Source organism: Chiloscyllium plagiosum, chromosome 2, assembly GCF_004010195.1.
Source record: "Chiloscyllium plagiosum isolate BGI_BamShark_2017 chromosome 2, ASM401019v2, whole genome shotgun sequence".
Lineage (NCBI taxonomy): Eukaryota > Metazoa > Chordata > Chondrichthyes > Orectolobiformes > Hemiscylliidae > Chiloscyllium > Chiloscyllium plagiosum.
The window spans coordinates 87,878,367-87,893,311 of record NC_057711.1 but is presented as its reverse complement, the minus strand read 5'-3'; the positions used below and the strand labels follow the sequence as shown (position 1 = coordinate 87,893,311).

The window sequence follows — 14,945 nt, the reverse complement described above, 5'->3', positions numbered from 1 at the left end:
ATTAGACAATACCTGATTGTGGAGAGAACTTGGGAGTGTTTCAAAGTTTTCAATAATTTCCTCTGTAACCAACAACCAGAATTTATGCAGGAACAGTTCAGAGAAACTGAGAATTCCATTGTCCTCCTAGCCCATGAAAAGCTCTTGGCCTCTGCTCAGCACTACTTTCCAGTAGCATGAAACTCTGGATACAGATAAAAGTTTACAATAAGAAACAGAATGATATTTATGGCATATAATCAGGCTTTTCAGCCTTCATGACTGATATCATTGGATGAAAGAGGAATGATCCAGCTAATCTCAGTTCTTAGGCTGTAGCCATTAAAATGGCACTTTTATATATCCAAGTGCATTCTAAATGTGTTGAGGGTTCTATCTCAAGCATCCCTTCAGCAAGACTTCCAAATCCTCATCACACACAGGATGAAGAAAGTCCTGCCTCAATTACTATCTAATTCTGCTACTAATTACTTTAAATCTAGACCCCTGGAACTGACAACCCTGATAATGGAATTAGGTCCTTCCAATCCATTTTGTCCAGGTGTCTCATAATTTTATTCCTTCAATTAAGTCTGTGATTCAATCTACCCTGCTTCAAAATAAATAGCCCCAGCCTATCCAATCTTTCCTTATAGCAAACATCCTCCATTCCTGCAATGTCCTAATAAATGTCTGTACCCCCTCTCATGTGATCACATCCTTTCTGTAGCTTGGTGATGAGAATGTTATACCGTAAAATCACCATAATCCCAGAGGACCACAGAGTTGCACTCTCATTAGAGAGAGAAAGATGGCTGATGGTGGTTAAACCTCCACAGTCTGTTGTGGAGTGAGGTTGAGAAGGTGGATAACCTTCATGGTAACCTCAGTCAGTATGGGAATTGAACCTGCATTGTTGGCATCATTCTGGATTGCAAACCAGCTGTCCATTTACTGAGCTAATAAACCCCCGCAGTATTATGTTTTATTTTAACTGTAGCCTAAATAGGTTTTGCTTATATAGTTCTAGTGTTGCTCTTATATTCTATGCCGCTGTTAGTAATGAAAACAATCTTATATGTTTTCGTATATTTACTTCATATGATTTGTCTGGTTACCTTCAGGAATTTTCAGACATGATCTCTAAAATCCTGCTGTTTGCTCAGTAACATGCCATTTAATGTATAGTCTCTGACCTTGTTTGCTCTCCCCAAAACTGTTTTCTCTCAGTTCCCCTCATTTGCTATTTTTCTAGTCATCCAGCCATTCTAATAATATTCGTATATCGTCTATAGTTTTCTTCCTCATCACAACTGCAAAAGGTTCTCATAAGAGATAAGCTTGTCATAGGCATAGGAGCTCCTGCTGTGGGAGTTTATCAGCTGGGAAGGGATAAACCTATTCTCAACAAAGCAATCAACACGCATTGAAACTCCGAGCTTATCTATCAATCATGAACTGGAACATAGTAATGGGAGAACAAACGAAGTTTTGAATTACACCAAAAGGCATCCCAGGTGTAATGAGAACAGCATATTGGATAAAGCAAAGAAATATTTGCAAAAGAGTCAGCAGAAAGATCAAGATTCAAGGCAGGGTATAAATATTGTGGAGGCCAACACAAAAAAAGATAAAGGAAGCCAATTCAGTGTGGGGACAGCAGTATTTTAACTGCAAAAAGCTGAATTGCTTTGACACAAGTATTAAGCTAGAAAGAAGCAAAGTCTTTAAACCTCTGGAGAAATGTCATCCAGTGATTCTAACAATTCACTCTACATGATACAACAGGTTGCATTGGTTAAAGGTGATAAGTGGCTTACTTTTAGAATGATGTTAAAAATTACACAACACCAGGTTATTGGCCAACAGGTTTATTTGGAAGCACTAGCTTTCGGAGCGCTGCTCCTTCATCACAGCCACCTGATGAAGGAGCAGCACTCCAAATGCTAGTTGTTCCAAATAAACCTGTTGCTGTGCGATTTTTAATTTTGTATACCCCAGTCCAACACCGGCATCTCCAAATCATGTTAGAATGATGACTGCACAAAGAGACAGCAAAGTGAACATGAAATGTCAAAAAGATGCTTTGGGAAACATTATGCATTTCACAGATCTGTGCGAAGTGGCTCAAGATTAAGATCCAATAATGAAACCCTGGAAAATAAAGTCAAAGCTAAATCATACAACAATGCTCATTACATGAGGAGAAATGAAGCTGAGAACTGAATGAATTGGGAATAATGAAGATCAGGAGATCTTGAAGGTAATTGTTAAACAAAATTCACTTACGTCAGAGGAAGTAAGCCTAATGGTTGCACTAGTAACCATAGATGTGAACAGATCCTAGATGATTACAAGGGTGTTGTTGTAGGGAGAAAATAAAATGTATAGCTAGAAAAAGCACATTAGGTCAAACAGTATCAGAAGAGCAGGAGAATTGATGGTTCAGGTCAGGACCCTTCATCAGCACTGAGGTGGGGAAAGGGGGCTGAGAAATAAGTAGAGAGAGGGGTTGAGGCTGGGGTAAAGGTAGGTAGAATGCTAATAAGTGGATGCAGGTAGAAGGTGATTGTGACTGGTCAGTGGAAAGGGTGGAGCGGATAGGTGGGAAAGAAGATGGACAGGTGAGGTTGAGTCAATGGGGCGAGATGGAGGAGGGATGAACATGGGATGAGTTGGAGAGATTTAGAAGCTGGTGGCTTTTATGTTGAGGTTATATGGTTGTAAGGTCCTGAAGTGGAAGATGAGGTTTTGATTAGACTCCCTACAATGTTGAAACAGGCCCTTCGGCCCAACAAGTCCACACCTATCCTCCGAAGAGAAACTCACCCAGATCCATTCCCCTACATTTACCCCTTCACCTAACACTGTGGGCAATTTAGCATGGCCAATTCACCTGACCTGCACATCTTTGGACTGTGGGAGGAAACCCGAGCACCCAGAGGAAACCCACGCAGACACGGGGAGAATGTGCAAACTCCACACAGACAGTCGCCAGAGGCTGGAATTGAACCTGTGACCCTAGTGCTGTGAGGCATTAGTGTGAACGACTGAGCCACCATGCTGCCCATTGGAGGTGCTCTTCCTCCAATTTGCACGTGGCCTTATTTTGACAGTGGAGGATGCCGAGGATGGACGTGTCATCGGGGGAGTGGGAGGCGGTGTTGAAATGGCTGGCAACTGGAAGGTGGGGTTGATTGGAGCGTACAGACCATAGGTGTTCCCAGAGTTTGCACTCAGTCTCTCCTGGAGGAGAGGAGACTACATTGGGAGTAACGGATGCAATAAATCAGGTTAGAGAACATGCAGGTGAAGGGAGTATCATTTTAAAATAGATGGCAGTGTTTAATCAAATCAATATCTGCCAAAGAGAGTTCGAGCACTCTCAAGTACAGCCTGAAAGTCAAGATAGAGGAACTAACACCAAGATGGAGTCCCCAGAACCAAAGTGATCCTAAAAATTGAAAGAAAAGAAAGCCAAGAAATCATTCTTTGAAGAGCTGGCAACTAGATGTAAGCAAATAGAAGTAGGAAAGGCAGTTATCACAGATCAACAGGAAATAAAGTGTGATAGAAGAAAAGAAAGGATCAAGAAGAAAAAGATGCTAACAAGAATCCTGAATTCAAGCACATTGGTCACTTACTGACAGCAAAAAATACTTTGTGTGTGTCCTGATTAGGTGAAGGTTGTCGCAGAGGTGCAGTGACTGACAAATTTGTTGAATTTGAGAACTGTCTCGCAATGTTCTTGTCTAATTCATCATCTGAGTTTGAACCTCTTTGCCAGCTCATTGCTTAGGATGTGCAGTCTTCTTAGGATCAGAACAACAAACAACTTAGATTAAAATCGAACCCTAGTGATGACAACATCAGTGATGAGGTAAACAATTTGTCAATGCTGAAGTCACCTCGCAGTGTGTTGCCAATAAGGCAAGATTTGGACCAACCCTTATGCATCATGGACAACTAGTTGCATTTGTAAGCTGACCACTGCTATGCTCAGATCGAAAAAGAGTACCAGCTCTTATTTTTACTTGTGAATAGTTCAATCAAAACCTGTTTGACAAGGACAAAGTAAGTAGATCACAAAACAATTCAAAACTTCTTCCTCAAGCTGCTTCTACTTGGTCCGTAGCATCCACAAAGAATATTATTTCATCATAGAGCCATCATCTGGTCATGAAATACAACAAAAGAAACAAAAATACATTTCTGGCATGCAGATGACAGCAGCATTCCCGCTGAAGGAAGTTGAGGGTGCAAAGGCTGTGAACGAAATTTCTAGAGTTGAATAAGGAGCAACAAATAGACCAGGCCGGAAGTCAACAACCCATCAGAGATAGTGAAGTTGAAAAACAAATATCTTTCTCAAATAAGGCAAACTGTGCACCCAAGATGCAACTCTTCAAATGCTATAGGAAGTGTGATAAAATGATGGTGTGCAACCATTGAGGACACACCTATTGACATAACTGATTATTAGGTATACAGAAATGAAGTGATATCTGAAGATCATTGAATTGCTACAATGTGAAAATAGGCCATTCAGCCCACTAAGTCCAATTCGATACTCCAAAGAGCCTCCCACCGAAAGCCGTGCCCCTATTTCTGTGATCTTGCATTTCCAGTGGTTAGTCCACCAAGCCTGCAAATCCTGGACACTATGGGCAATTCAGCACGGCGATTCCACCTAACTGGAGCATCTGGAGGAAACTCATACAGTCAAGGAGAGAATGTACAAACTCCACATAGACCGTCACCTGAGGCTGGAATCAAACCTGGTCCCTGGTGCGGTGAGACAGCAGTGAGCTACCTGCTGCCCAAGATAATATCTTTGGCAAAGCACTTTGCCATTATTGCTAAGGACAGAGAAAAGAGATGCTGAAGCATGTCCATGAAAGACTTCAATGAATTCATCTAGTTTGAGGAAGGTAAGAGAAGTGCTCTATTGACCAAACATAAGCAATGTGACTAAGGACTCCATCAGCCTTGGAGTCATTGAGTCATAGAGATGTACAGCACAGAAACTGACTCTTTGGTCCAACTCACCCATGCCAACCTGATATCCTCAAGTAATCTAGTTCTATTTGCCGGATTTTGGCATATCCCTCTAAACATTTCCTATTCATATACCTATCAGATGCCTTTTAAGTGCCTCCCCCACCTCCTCTGGCAGCTCATTCTATACATGCACCGCCCTCTGCATGAAAATGCTACCATTTAGGTCCCTTTTAAATCTTTCCCATTTCACCTTAAATCTATGATCTCTAGGTTTGGACTCCCCTACCCTGGGAAAAAGACTTTGGCTATTCACCCTATCTATGCTCCTCATGATTTTACAAACCTCCATAAGGTCATCCCTCAGCCGTTGATGCTCCAGGGAAAATCACTACAACCTATCCAGCTTCCCCCAGTTGCCCAAACTCTCCAACTTTGGTGATATCTTGTAAGCTTTTCTGAACCTTTCAAGTTTCACAACATCTTTCCTATAACTGGGAGACCAGAATTGAATGCAGTATTGCAAAAGTGGCCTAACCAATGTCCTGTACAACAACATGACCTCCCAACTCCAATACTCAATTCATTAACCAATAAAGGTAAGCATACCAAACACCTTCTTCACTACCCTATCTACCTGCGACTCCACTGTCAAGGAGCTATGAAACCTGCAGGAGCCTGCACCCAAGGGCTCTTTGTTCACCAACACTCCCCAGGACCCCAGTGCAGTCCTTGAAACAAATACCGAGCTATGCAAATTAAAGAGTCATTTATGATACGTCACATCTCAGACAGACTATAGAAGCTTAAGGAACTATCTTGTCACTAATTGCTATTCTGACCACTAGGCATTAGACCTGATATCAGCAACTACTAGTGAAATTGTAAAATTCCCTGAAAACAAATCTTACTCAGTCCAGACATTGTGATGAATGACAATAACTTTCAGTGCACAAGTAAAGAATTCAGCCATTTTACAGAGGATTGGAACATTCAATAACTAAAAATTCTTACTTTATCTACATACTATCCCAATCAAATCAAAAGGCTGAGTAGGCAGTGAATCAGAATAAAGAAATCAAGCAAATCCAGTACAGACTTGCACAAAGTAATCCTGAAGTGGAGAAATACTGCTACTGAAGTCAGCGAAAATAGTCTAATATAAACACTAATCTAATCCTGCACACACACTAGTCATAGATCCATATCTAAACTTTTCCTATTCAGGTACCTGTCAAAATATTATTACAATAGTGGTAAAAATACTGAAGAGCCAGATGTGGTAACAGGCATGAGACATAAAAATCAATGTCAAACAACTGGAAGACAAATTTTATCTAGATAAAACTGTCAGCACTGGAAAGTTAGTCAAGAGTGCAAGCTTTCAAAACTCTCAACAATAGTTAGCCCACATGGCAAATTGAAGTCAGTGTTCAGCAGTTGCCTCCTCAATCACACTTGGTGAACATGAATGACCAAATATATTGCTGCAAGCACAGATATATACTTGCAACCAAAGAAGCTGTTCCTTCATTAAAGGCAGTTGATTAGGATCATGATTTCACCATTTGCACACAGCATACAGAATGATCATCAGTTGCAGAATTCCAATGGAAATAGCTCAGCAAACCAGCTCCCCACAGATCTGGAGGGGGTGAGGTTGATGTCAGGTTGGATCCAGTGGGAAAAGGGTTAGTCTCAATTTAATAGAAATCATAAGTACCTATTTCAATTGGAAGTTCCTTGATACAGTTTCTGGACAAATCCATCACAATCAGGTTCTGAAACATGACAATAAAAGATGGGATGTGTTCTATGCTTGTTTTCTTAATATGCCACTCTTTTAGATAAGTCTTGTCCTTTAACGTTTCAGGAAATTCCTGCAGCAAAAAATAATACACAAGCACATCACAAAGCAAATAATTTTCAATTTGGCAACAAATTGGACATTTACAAATCATTTTAAACAATGAATTCACTTCCTTGAAGTGTTTGCTGCCATGTGTGACAAATAAATCAATTTGTTCATATATTTCCCAAGGAAAGAGCTACATTTTCCTAGGTTGTCTATTGTGACATAAATATAGTCTGTGCTTTTTGAAAAGTAACAGCAAATCTTTCCTTATTCCATATTTACAAGGCTCAGTGAAAACTCAAAATACTCACAAAAATCCTTTTAAAAAATAAATTTTCATTAGTTCATATTGTACCTACTTATTGCTTCTTCATTGGTAATATTTTACATTTGTCAATTACTCACTGGTACAATGCAGTTCTCATTGTATACATATTAGTGTCAGTCAGCATTACTTAATTAATACTGAAAGGTCCTTATTTTAGTTTTGAATCAATATGTTGTTCTTTTACTTTAGCTGCTTGCCATATATGACCCTTACACTGGATTTTAACTTGGCAAGGATTACACAGACAACAGGATTAAAATGCCAGGGTATAGGTATGGCTGGGGTCACACGATGTTCACAATGTTAACCATGCCTGCCACCTTGAGCTTATGGGAAAGATGATTTGCAGAACCCAACAAGACAAACCTTCCTTGCACACATAGAGCAGCATATTCACTTTTCCAGCCGTGAAATGGATTTGAGGTCTAAACTGCCTCATCAGTGGAGCACAGAAATCATTTTTTCTCTTAACTAGGGTTTAATCTATGCTTGACTTTGGCAATCCACCTTCCCACCACCAAGCTATATGATAGAGAATTTCGAAAAGATTTTTTTAAATCCTCTAAATGTGGAAGTATCCTCTGCTTGCAATGCTGACACTTACTGTTAAGTAACTACCTCATTATAAATATTACTAGCACCGGATATTCTATTCAAATCCTCCCCAGCTAGTTCTACCTCTGACAAGTTCACCCTCATCAGATCAGTATGTGTTGAAAATGCACTCTAATGTTTTAAGTGACCTATGCAAGAGCACTGATGTTGTGCTTGAATTGGTCTCAAGATCACATAATTGTTCATTTCAGGCAAATAACTAAACATCTCAGTTTTCCAGCACTTTGCCCAAAGTGAGGTTCAACCCACAATGCCACAACCTCCACCACAGATAGGACAATGGGAGAGGTCCTGATTCATCCCAGCCAGAATGAAGCTCATGCTTTTGGCACTAACCTGCCATCCAATTCAGCCAACTGACCTAAACAGCCCCACAAGCAGTCTGAGTTGCTATGGCAACATACACTATGTATGTTATAGACTGCAGATATAGATGAAATAAAATATTTGAACAATGATGGTAATGGCTCCAAATTTTTTCCATCACATGGTAATCAACTATTATTGGTATTTGTTAGAAAGATTTACAAGTTGATACTTAATTGATTATGAATGTGTCTCTAGCCACCGAATCCCAGAGTGAACCCAGAGCTTCTGGCTCAGAGGCAGAGACATTATCCACTGTACCTCACTGAAGGCCTCATACATCATTCAAGCATCATGCTTTTTCTGTGCTTGAATGAGCTTTGTACCTGAAAAAGTGAAGCAAGTCATTGGAACAAAGCACATGCTTTATTTAGACTCCAAGGCATTATCATCCGATGCAGCCGTAATAAGAATGGGGTAAACCATGTACAAAAAAAGACTTTTCTCCAAACTAATAACACCTGTGGCACTGTTTTGATACTGCCTTGTTGATTGTCTGCGCGTGGGTATATTTCATTGTTACACAAGAAGCATTTTATGATGCTAGGGCACTTTCAACACTGGATTTAGCTTATGAGTTTACTTCAATAGAAACAAAGAGGATTAGGTTAGACTTCAGATTTCTGCTTATATCACAGGAATTCCCTCCCTAACAGCAATGTGGGTTCTCCTAAAGCACTTCAACTGCAGAGGTTCAAGAATGCAGCTCACCACCGCCTTCTTGAGGGCAACAGTAAACTGGCAATAAATGTTGTCTTGGTCAGTGAAGCCCATGTCCCACAAGTAAATAAGGAGACTCCAGTCCTGAAAATATAATTAGTGTGTTTTCAAAAAGGAGCAATATATTTTTACACAAACCTTCCACTCTATTCCCTGCAGTTCGAAAATAAATTTTCTTTCCTCAATTGTGACATCCTTTCTCGATTCTGGTAAAATTAGGTTTCTATATCCAGTGAGCTGTGAGTTCTTTTCTGTGCCATTTAATTGATTCTTCTGAACATGCACTTCATCACGTAATTGATCTGTTTTGTTCTGAATATACTTGTTAATGGCTCTTCTTCTACGTTCAAGTCTCAGTGTCCACTCTTCAGTAATCCTTAAATAAAAGATGATGAAATGACGTGAAGATTTTTAACATTTACTACAAACTGTTGCTAATCCAAAATCATGATCACTGAATTTGGATCTGTAGTGCTAGTAAATTGTATGCTTCAGGTGCTATTTTCATATGAAAATGGGGCTCTAGCTATATGCACACTTTTGGTGCAAGCTGTGTTGGTGCCATTTTGGTGAGGACATTGACTCAGGCATAAGAAGTTTACACTGGAAATATGCTAAATTTACACTATGTTTCTGACCCCATCACTCCTATGAACAGCTTCTCTTAAACACGGCAGATGAATTCAGCATCCAATACATTCAGCAGCAGGAAGAACCTTATTTTAAAAAATCAACCACATGCTGTTTATTTGCTGACTAATTTCTGCAGCTAAGTCTGAGTTTGTGGAATTGCTGTGCATTTTCTAATATTAATTAAAGTTGGTGAAATTTACAAAGTGTGCATGGGGCAAGGTGGATTATTCCTTTTGGCCTGTAACATGGCAGGGAGATTGTATAGAGACAACCAGAGTAAAACAGGATTCATGTCGAGGGACAATATTTGCGGTGGTGTTATGGAGGGAGGTGGTTTAGGCAGGTGCCCTTAGTCAAAGGCCTGATCCACCTAGCAGTTTTAGAGATCATTTCTTTTATCTTGAGCAAAGAAAGGGTCAATATATCTGAAAACTCTATTGGATGAGGGAAGTTCTCACAGAAATTTCATATCTTTTCTGATGTAGTTTTAAAGCAAGGCAATGCATTGGTGGTGAAGGTGACTACATCTATGAATTTCCTCATGTTGTGATCTTTCTATACTGGAAAAGGCAACATCTCCAACATCTTCCAACCATTCACTACCGCATGAAAGGATATGACTAATGTTGTTATGGTAGGGGATGATAGTACATGATATTGTCTATGATCAGAGAGAGAAATGTATGATTTTGTCAGGACTGCCAGCTTCCCTGTGTTGAGTTTTGCCATTATAGGTTGCTAGGCATTATAGTGAAATGCACAACTGAAAGGGTTCCACTTCCTCAATATGCAGATTGCACAATTATACTTGACATATTACGTAGGTGTATGCCTGTTATCCTTGCAGCAGTGTTAAAAATAAATACTGTATATGAAGCAGATTATTAACTGGCATTATTTGAACTGTGTCTATCCAGAGGTGTTTGGATGATAAGGGCTATTAACTGATAACGACTCAGTATTCTGCATCTCAACCTTGCATAGGCAACATGCATTTAAGGAGACCCCTGGTCCTGCATGAAACAGTATAGTGCAGACAATTGGGAAGCTCAGACAATGCTTCTTCTGTCGGGTGCTCTCTGATAAAGGTACTACAGTATTTGCCAGGTTATGTGTCATGATTTTTCATGGGTTTCGGCAACCTTCACAACCTCATTACCATGAGGCACAACCACTGCATCAGAGTTTATTGCAAGAAACTGAGGCAAAGCAGGAGGAAAGTAGGAAGCAACGAACACCTCTTTTTTGACTAGGCTGTTTATAGTTATCTGATTGCAGTTGCAATAAATTATATCTCGATTCTCTGTTCTAAGACAGTCCAACACCTCACTCTACTCTGTCACTATCACAATGCCCTCCTGACTACCACATTGAAACAAATGCTACCACAAAACAAATTTTCCAAACCAACTTTATCCACCAATTACTCAACATCCAGTTCAAAAGTCAATAACTAAAATGTGCATTTCTTTAGTGCCCAATTTCTGGAACTTTGCCGAGTGCTCCCACATAGACACTTCCCTGAGGCTGCAGCATGGCTCGTGGAAAGCTGCTGACTTTCAGTGGAGGGAACATCAGACAGCCTGGGAGGATGCTATTGAGCATGTCTGATTCTAAAAGGTCCAACGTTGAACTGCAACATTTCAGCATGGCAGCAGCAACCTGGGTTGGCTGGTTGAGAAACTAAAGCAAGGAAAATGAGGTGGCAGGGGTAGAAAGACAAATCCTATCATCCTAAGACAGGACAGCAGTTTCAGGTTCCATAGTGACATCATAACTTTCCCAGGCAGTGTCTCAGTAACCTTAGCAATCCTAGAAAGTTGGAGGACAGATTCTTGTAAGACCCTACAAGAGCCTTTAAGAACGTGCATCGGCATCTGTGAAAGCAGCAGATTAAACTCGTAGTAACCATTTGTCCTTGCACAGCAACAAACTATGATCATATGACCTTTCACTGCAACAGTCAGATCATACGAGACATCTGCTTGTACTGCCATGCAAACAAAAGTATCCACCTTCAAATCTGCTTCATGTCTGCAAATGTTGTCATAGGCTTGGCCACCACTTCCACTTCGCAAATGATGGATTCTAATTTCTGAATGAAGCTGAATGCTAATTTGGAGTTGGCTTGCTCCATGCTCCTTCATGTGACATCAAGAGATTTCAGTAGACCAGCCAATGCATTAACATTTCAGTCTGCACTCCCATCAGACTTTTCCTGTGCTCCCCATTATAGAGATTTTCACCCGACTCTTTGCACAAGCCATTTGCATCTCTGCACAATTTTTTTCACCTAACCTGGCTGCAGTCCATTCATGCCCAGGAACTCACCAGTGGGAATATTCCCAACATTCATACATGAGCTTGGAGGTGTTGGCATTGGGTTAGGGATGGGATGTGTGTTGTAAATAGCAATAGATAATAGACTGATATCCCAATGTCTTTCTTGGGGTTTAGTTGCCACAACAGTGGGTGCAACACATAGCCAATTAGGACAAACTCATGTAGGACAATTAAGAAGCCAATAAAGAATTATTTTACAGGTATAATGGCTCATGCCCAATACTGCTAGGTTTCCTATTGTAATGGCAATATAGCAGAGGAAATAAGATGGGTTTGGAACGGAATGGCTGGAGGGCTCAATCCACTATCCAGGAATTCAAAGTGCAGCCATAATATAAAGTTAGCACAAATGTAAGCAAGAACCTTGGTATCATTTCATTGAAGAGGTTGGCTGTATTGACTTTTAAGACTATGTCCTTTCACGGGATCTTGGATTCCAAGTACACGAGTATTGGCTGGCTTCCTCTTACCATTCTCAATGGTATAAACAATATACCATAAACAATGTGCCTTCATACCCTCCTTCCGTCATGTCTTCAAGTGACATGTCCCTGGATCTTTCAGATACTGTTCTGTTCCTGACATCCATCTTGCTTCTCCTTTTGTTTCTGAAAGATTGCTGTCCACAACAGAGCCCTGCCACATTACATGCTTTCGGTGTCCCTTACAACAATCTACCCTCTCTGAGCTTCTGACCCTCTTTCTGCCAACTGCATCTAATTGGACATCAATACTGGAGGCTTGGACTTTATTTCAGGCTCCTGTAAAATTCAGAGGTAGGCCCATTACTAGCAGTCAAATTATTGACTTTTGATATGGCCTCCATGCTCCATGATAAAGATAAATCAATAATATTCTGCCTATCATTTATCGATCCCATCACTTTGCTACCTCTAAGGTATGTACAGTGCAAATATCTGCTCTGATGGCTGTGGTTGTGCAACCTATGACCTCTCAGACCTCATGCTTTTAACATTGCCTTGCCAGGTGGCAGGCCTGGGATGTGTAAAAGGAGAAAGGAGAAAGAGTTATGATGCATTGAGAGAAGAACAAGAGGTGCATTTGTCTGGAGTTATTGAAGTTCTTATTGTTTTGCTTGGAATTATTCTACTTATGTCTACTTTGCTGTAACTACTCCCACTGTCTTCACAGTGTCTGGTTGAAGGGTCTCCTGGTTCCTGTGTAGAGGGCATTTCTCTTCTTGCCCACCCTCAGTTACCAAAGAGCTAGTATTGCTATAACCCTCGAGTACACTTAGAGTCATAGAGATGTACAGCATGGAAACAAACACTTCGATCCAACTCGTCCATGCCGACCAGATATCCCAACCCAAACTAGTCCCACCTGCCAGCACCCGGCCCATATCCCTCCAAACCCTTACTATTCATATACCCATCCAAATGCCTCTTAAATGTTGCAATTGTACCAGCCTCCACCACATCCTGTGGCAGCTCATTCCATACACGTACCACCCTCTGCGTGAAAATGTTGCCCCTTAGGTCTCTTTTATATCTTTCCCCTCTCACCCTAAACCTATGCCCTCAAGTTCTGGAGTCCCTGATCCCAGGGAAAAGACTTTGCCTATTTACCCTATCCATGTTACTCATAATTTTGTAAACCTCTATAAGGTCACTCCTCAGCCTCCGACACTGCAGGGAAAACAGCCCCAGCCTGTTCAGCCTCTCCCTGTAGCTCAAATCCTCCAACCCTGGCAACATCCTTGTAAATCTTCTCGGAACCCTTTCAAGTTTCACAACATCTTTCCAATAGGAAGGAGGCCTGGATTGCATGCAATATTTCAACAGTGGCCTAACCAATGTACTGTACAGCTGCAACATGACCTCCCAACGTCTGTACTCAATACTCTGACCAATAAAGGAAAACATACCAAACGCCTTCTTCACTATCCTATTGACCTGCGACTCCACTTTCAAGGAGCTATGAACCTGCACTCCAAGATTTCTTTATTCAGCAACACTCCCGAGGACTTTTGCAAGGTTTGTGAAAGTTTGTAGCTCAGGTTGAAGTTTAGGGTGTAGGTTTGCTCGCTGAGCTGTAGGTTTGATATCCAGACGTTTCATTACCTGGCTAGGTAACATCATCAGTGGCGAACTCCAAGTGAAGCGAAGCTGTTGTCTCCTGCTTTCTATTTATATCTTTCTCTTGGATGAGGTTCCTAAGGTTTGTGGTGATGTCATTTCCTGTTCTTTTTCTGAAGGGTTGATTGATGGCATCTAGATCTATGTCTTTGTTTATGGCGTTGTGGTTGGAGTGCCAGGCCTCTAGGAATTCTCTGGTATGTCTTTACTTAGCCTGTTCCAGGATAGATGTGTTGTCCCAGTCAAAATGGTGGGTTTTTCTCATCCGTGTGTAGGGCTACGAGGGAGAGAGGGTCGTATCTTTTTGTGGCTAGCTGGTGTTCGTGTATCCTGGTGGCTAACTTTCTTCCTGTTTGTCCTACGTAGTGTTTGTGGCAGTCCTTGCATGGAACTTTGTAGATGACGTTGGTTTTGTCCACGGATTGTACTGGTTCATTTAAGTTTGTTAGTTTTTGTTTGAGAGTGTTAGTGGGTTTGTGTGCTACTAGGATTCCGAGGGGTCTTAGTAGTCTGGCTTTCAACAACATAGTCTACGAACAAACCAACAGCACACCCATGGGATTTCCGCTATCAGGATTCATAGCAGAAGCAGTAATGCAAAGACTAGAACAAACAGCCCTACCAACCATCAAACCAAAAATCTGGGTCCACATTTGGATGACACATTTGTCATCACAAAACGAAACAAGATAGAAGAGACATTTAACATCATCAACAACACCCTCACAGGCATAAAGTTCACCAAGGAGGAAGAAACTGACAACAAACTCGCTTTCCTGGACGTCACAGTCGATAGAAAGGACAAGGGAGAATTACAAACCTGCGTATACAGAAAACCGACAAACACTGACCAAATACTTAACTACACCAGCAACCATCCCAACACACACAAACGAAGCTGTATCAGAACACTATTCCAATCAGCCACCACACACTGCAGCACAGACGAACTTCGGAAAACAGAGGAGAACCACCTATACGACGTATTCAAGAAGAACAGATACACAAA

At 41.0% G+C, this 14,945-nt stretch overlaps 1 protein-coding gene across 4 annotated transcripts in view; it reads right to left on the bottom strand.

Annotated features, from left to right (window-relative positions):
- Nucleotides 1–14,945, bottom strand: part of LOC122561658 (leucine-rich repeat-containing protein 2-like) — an 85,192-nt gene that overhangs the window by 39,502 nt on the left and 30,745 nt on the right. For all 4 annotated transcript variants that reach the window (XM_043713639.1, XM_043713621.1, XM_043713628.1 and 1 more), the window contains 2 exons: nt 9,000–9,237; nt 6,701–6,857 (listed from right to left, as the gene is read on the bottom strand). In XM_043713639.1, coding sequence (XP_043569574.1) covers nt 6,701–6,857; nt 9,000–9,237 — 395 coding nt within the window. The remainder of the gene's footprint in view (nt 1–6,700; nt 6,858–8,999; nt 9,238–14,945) is intronic.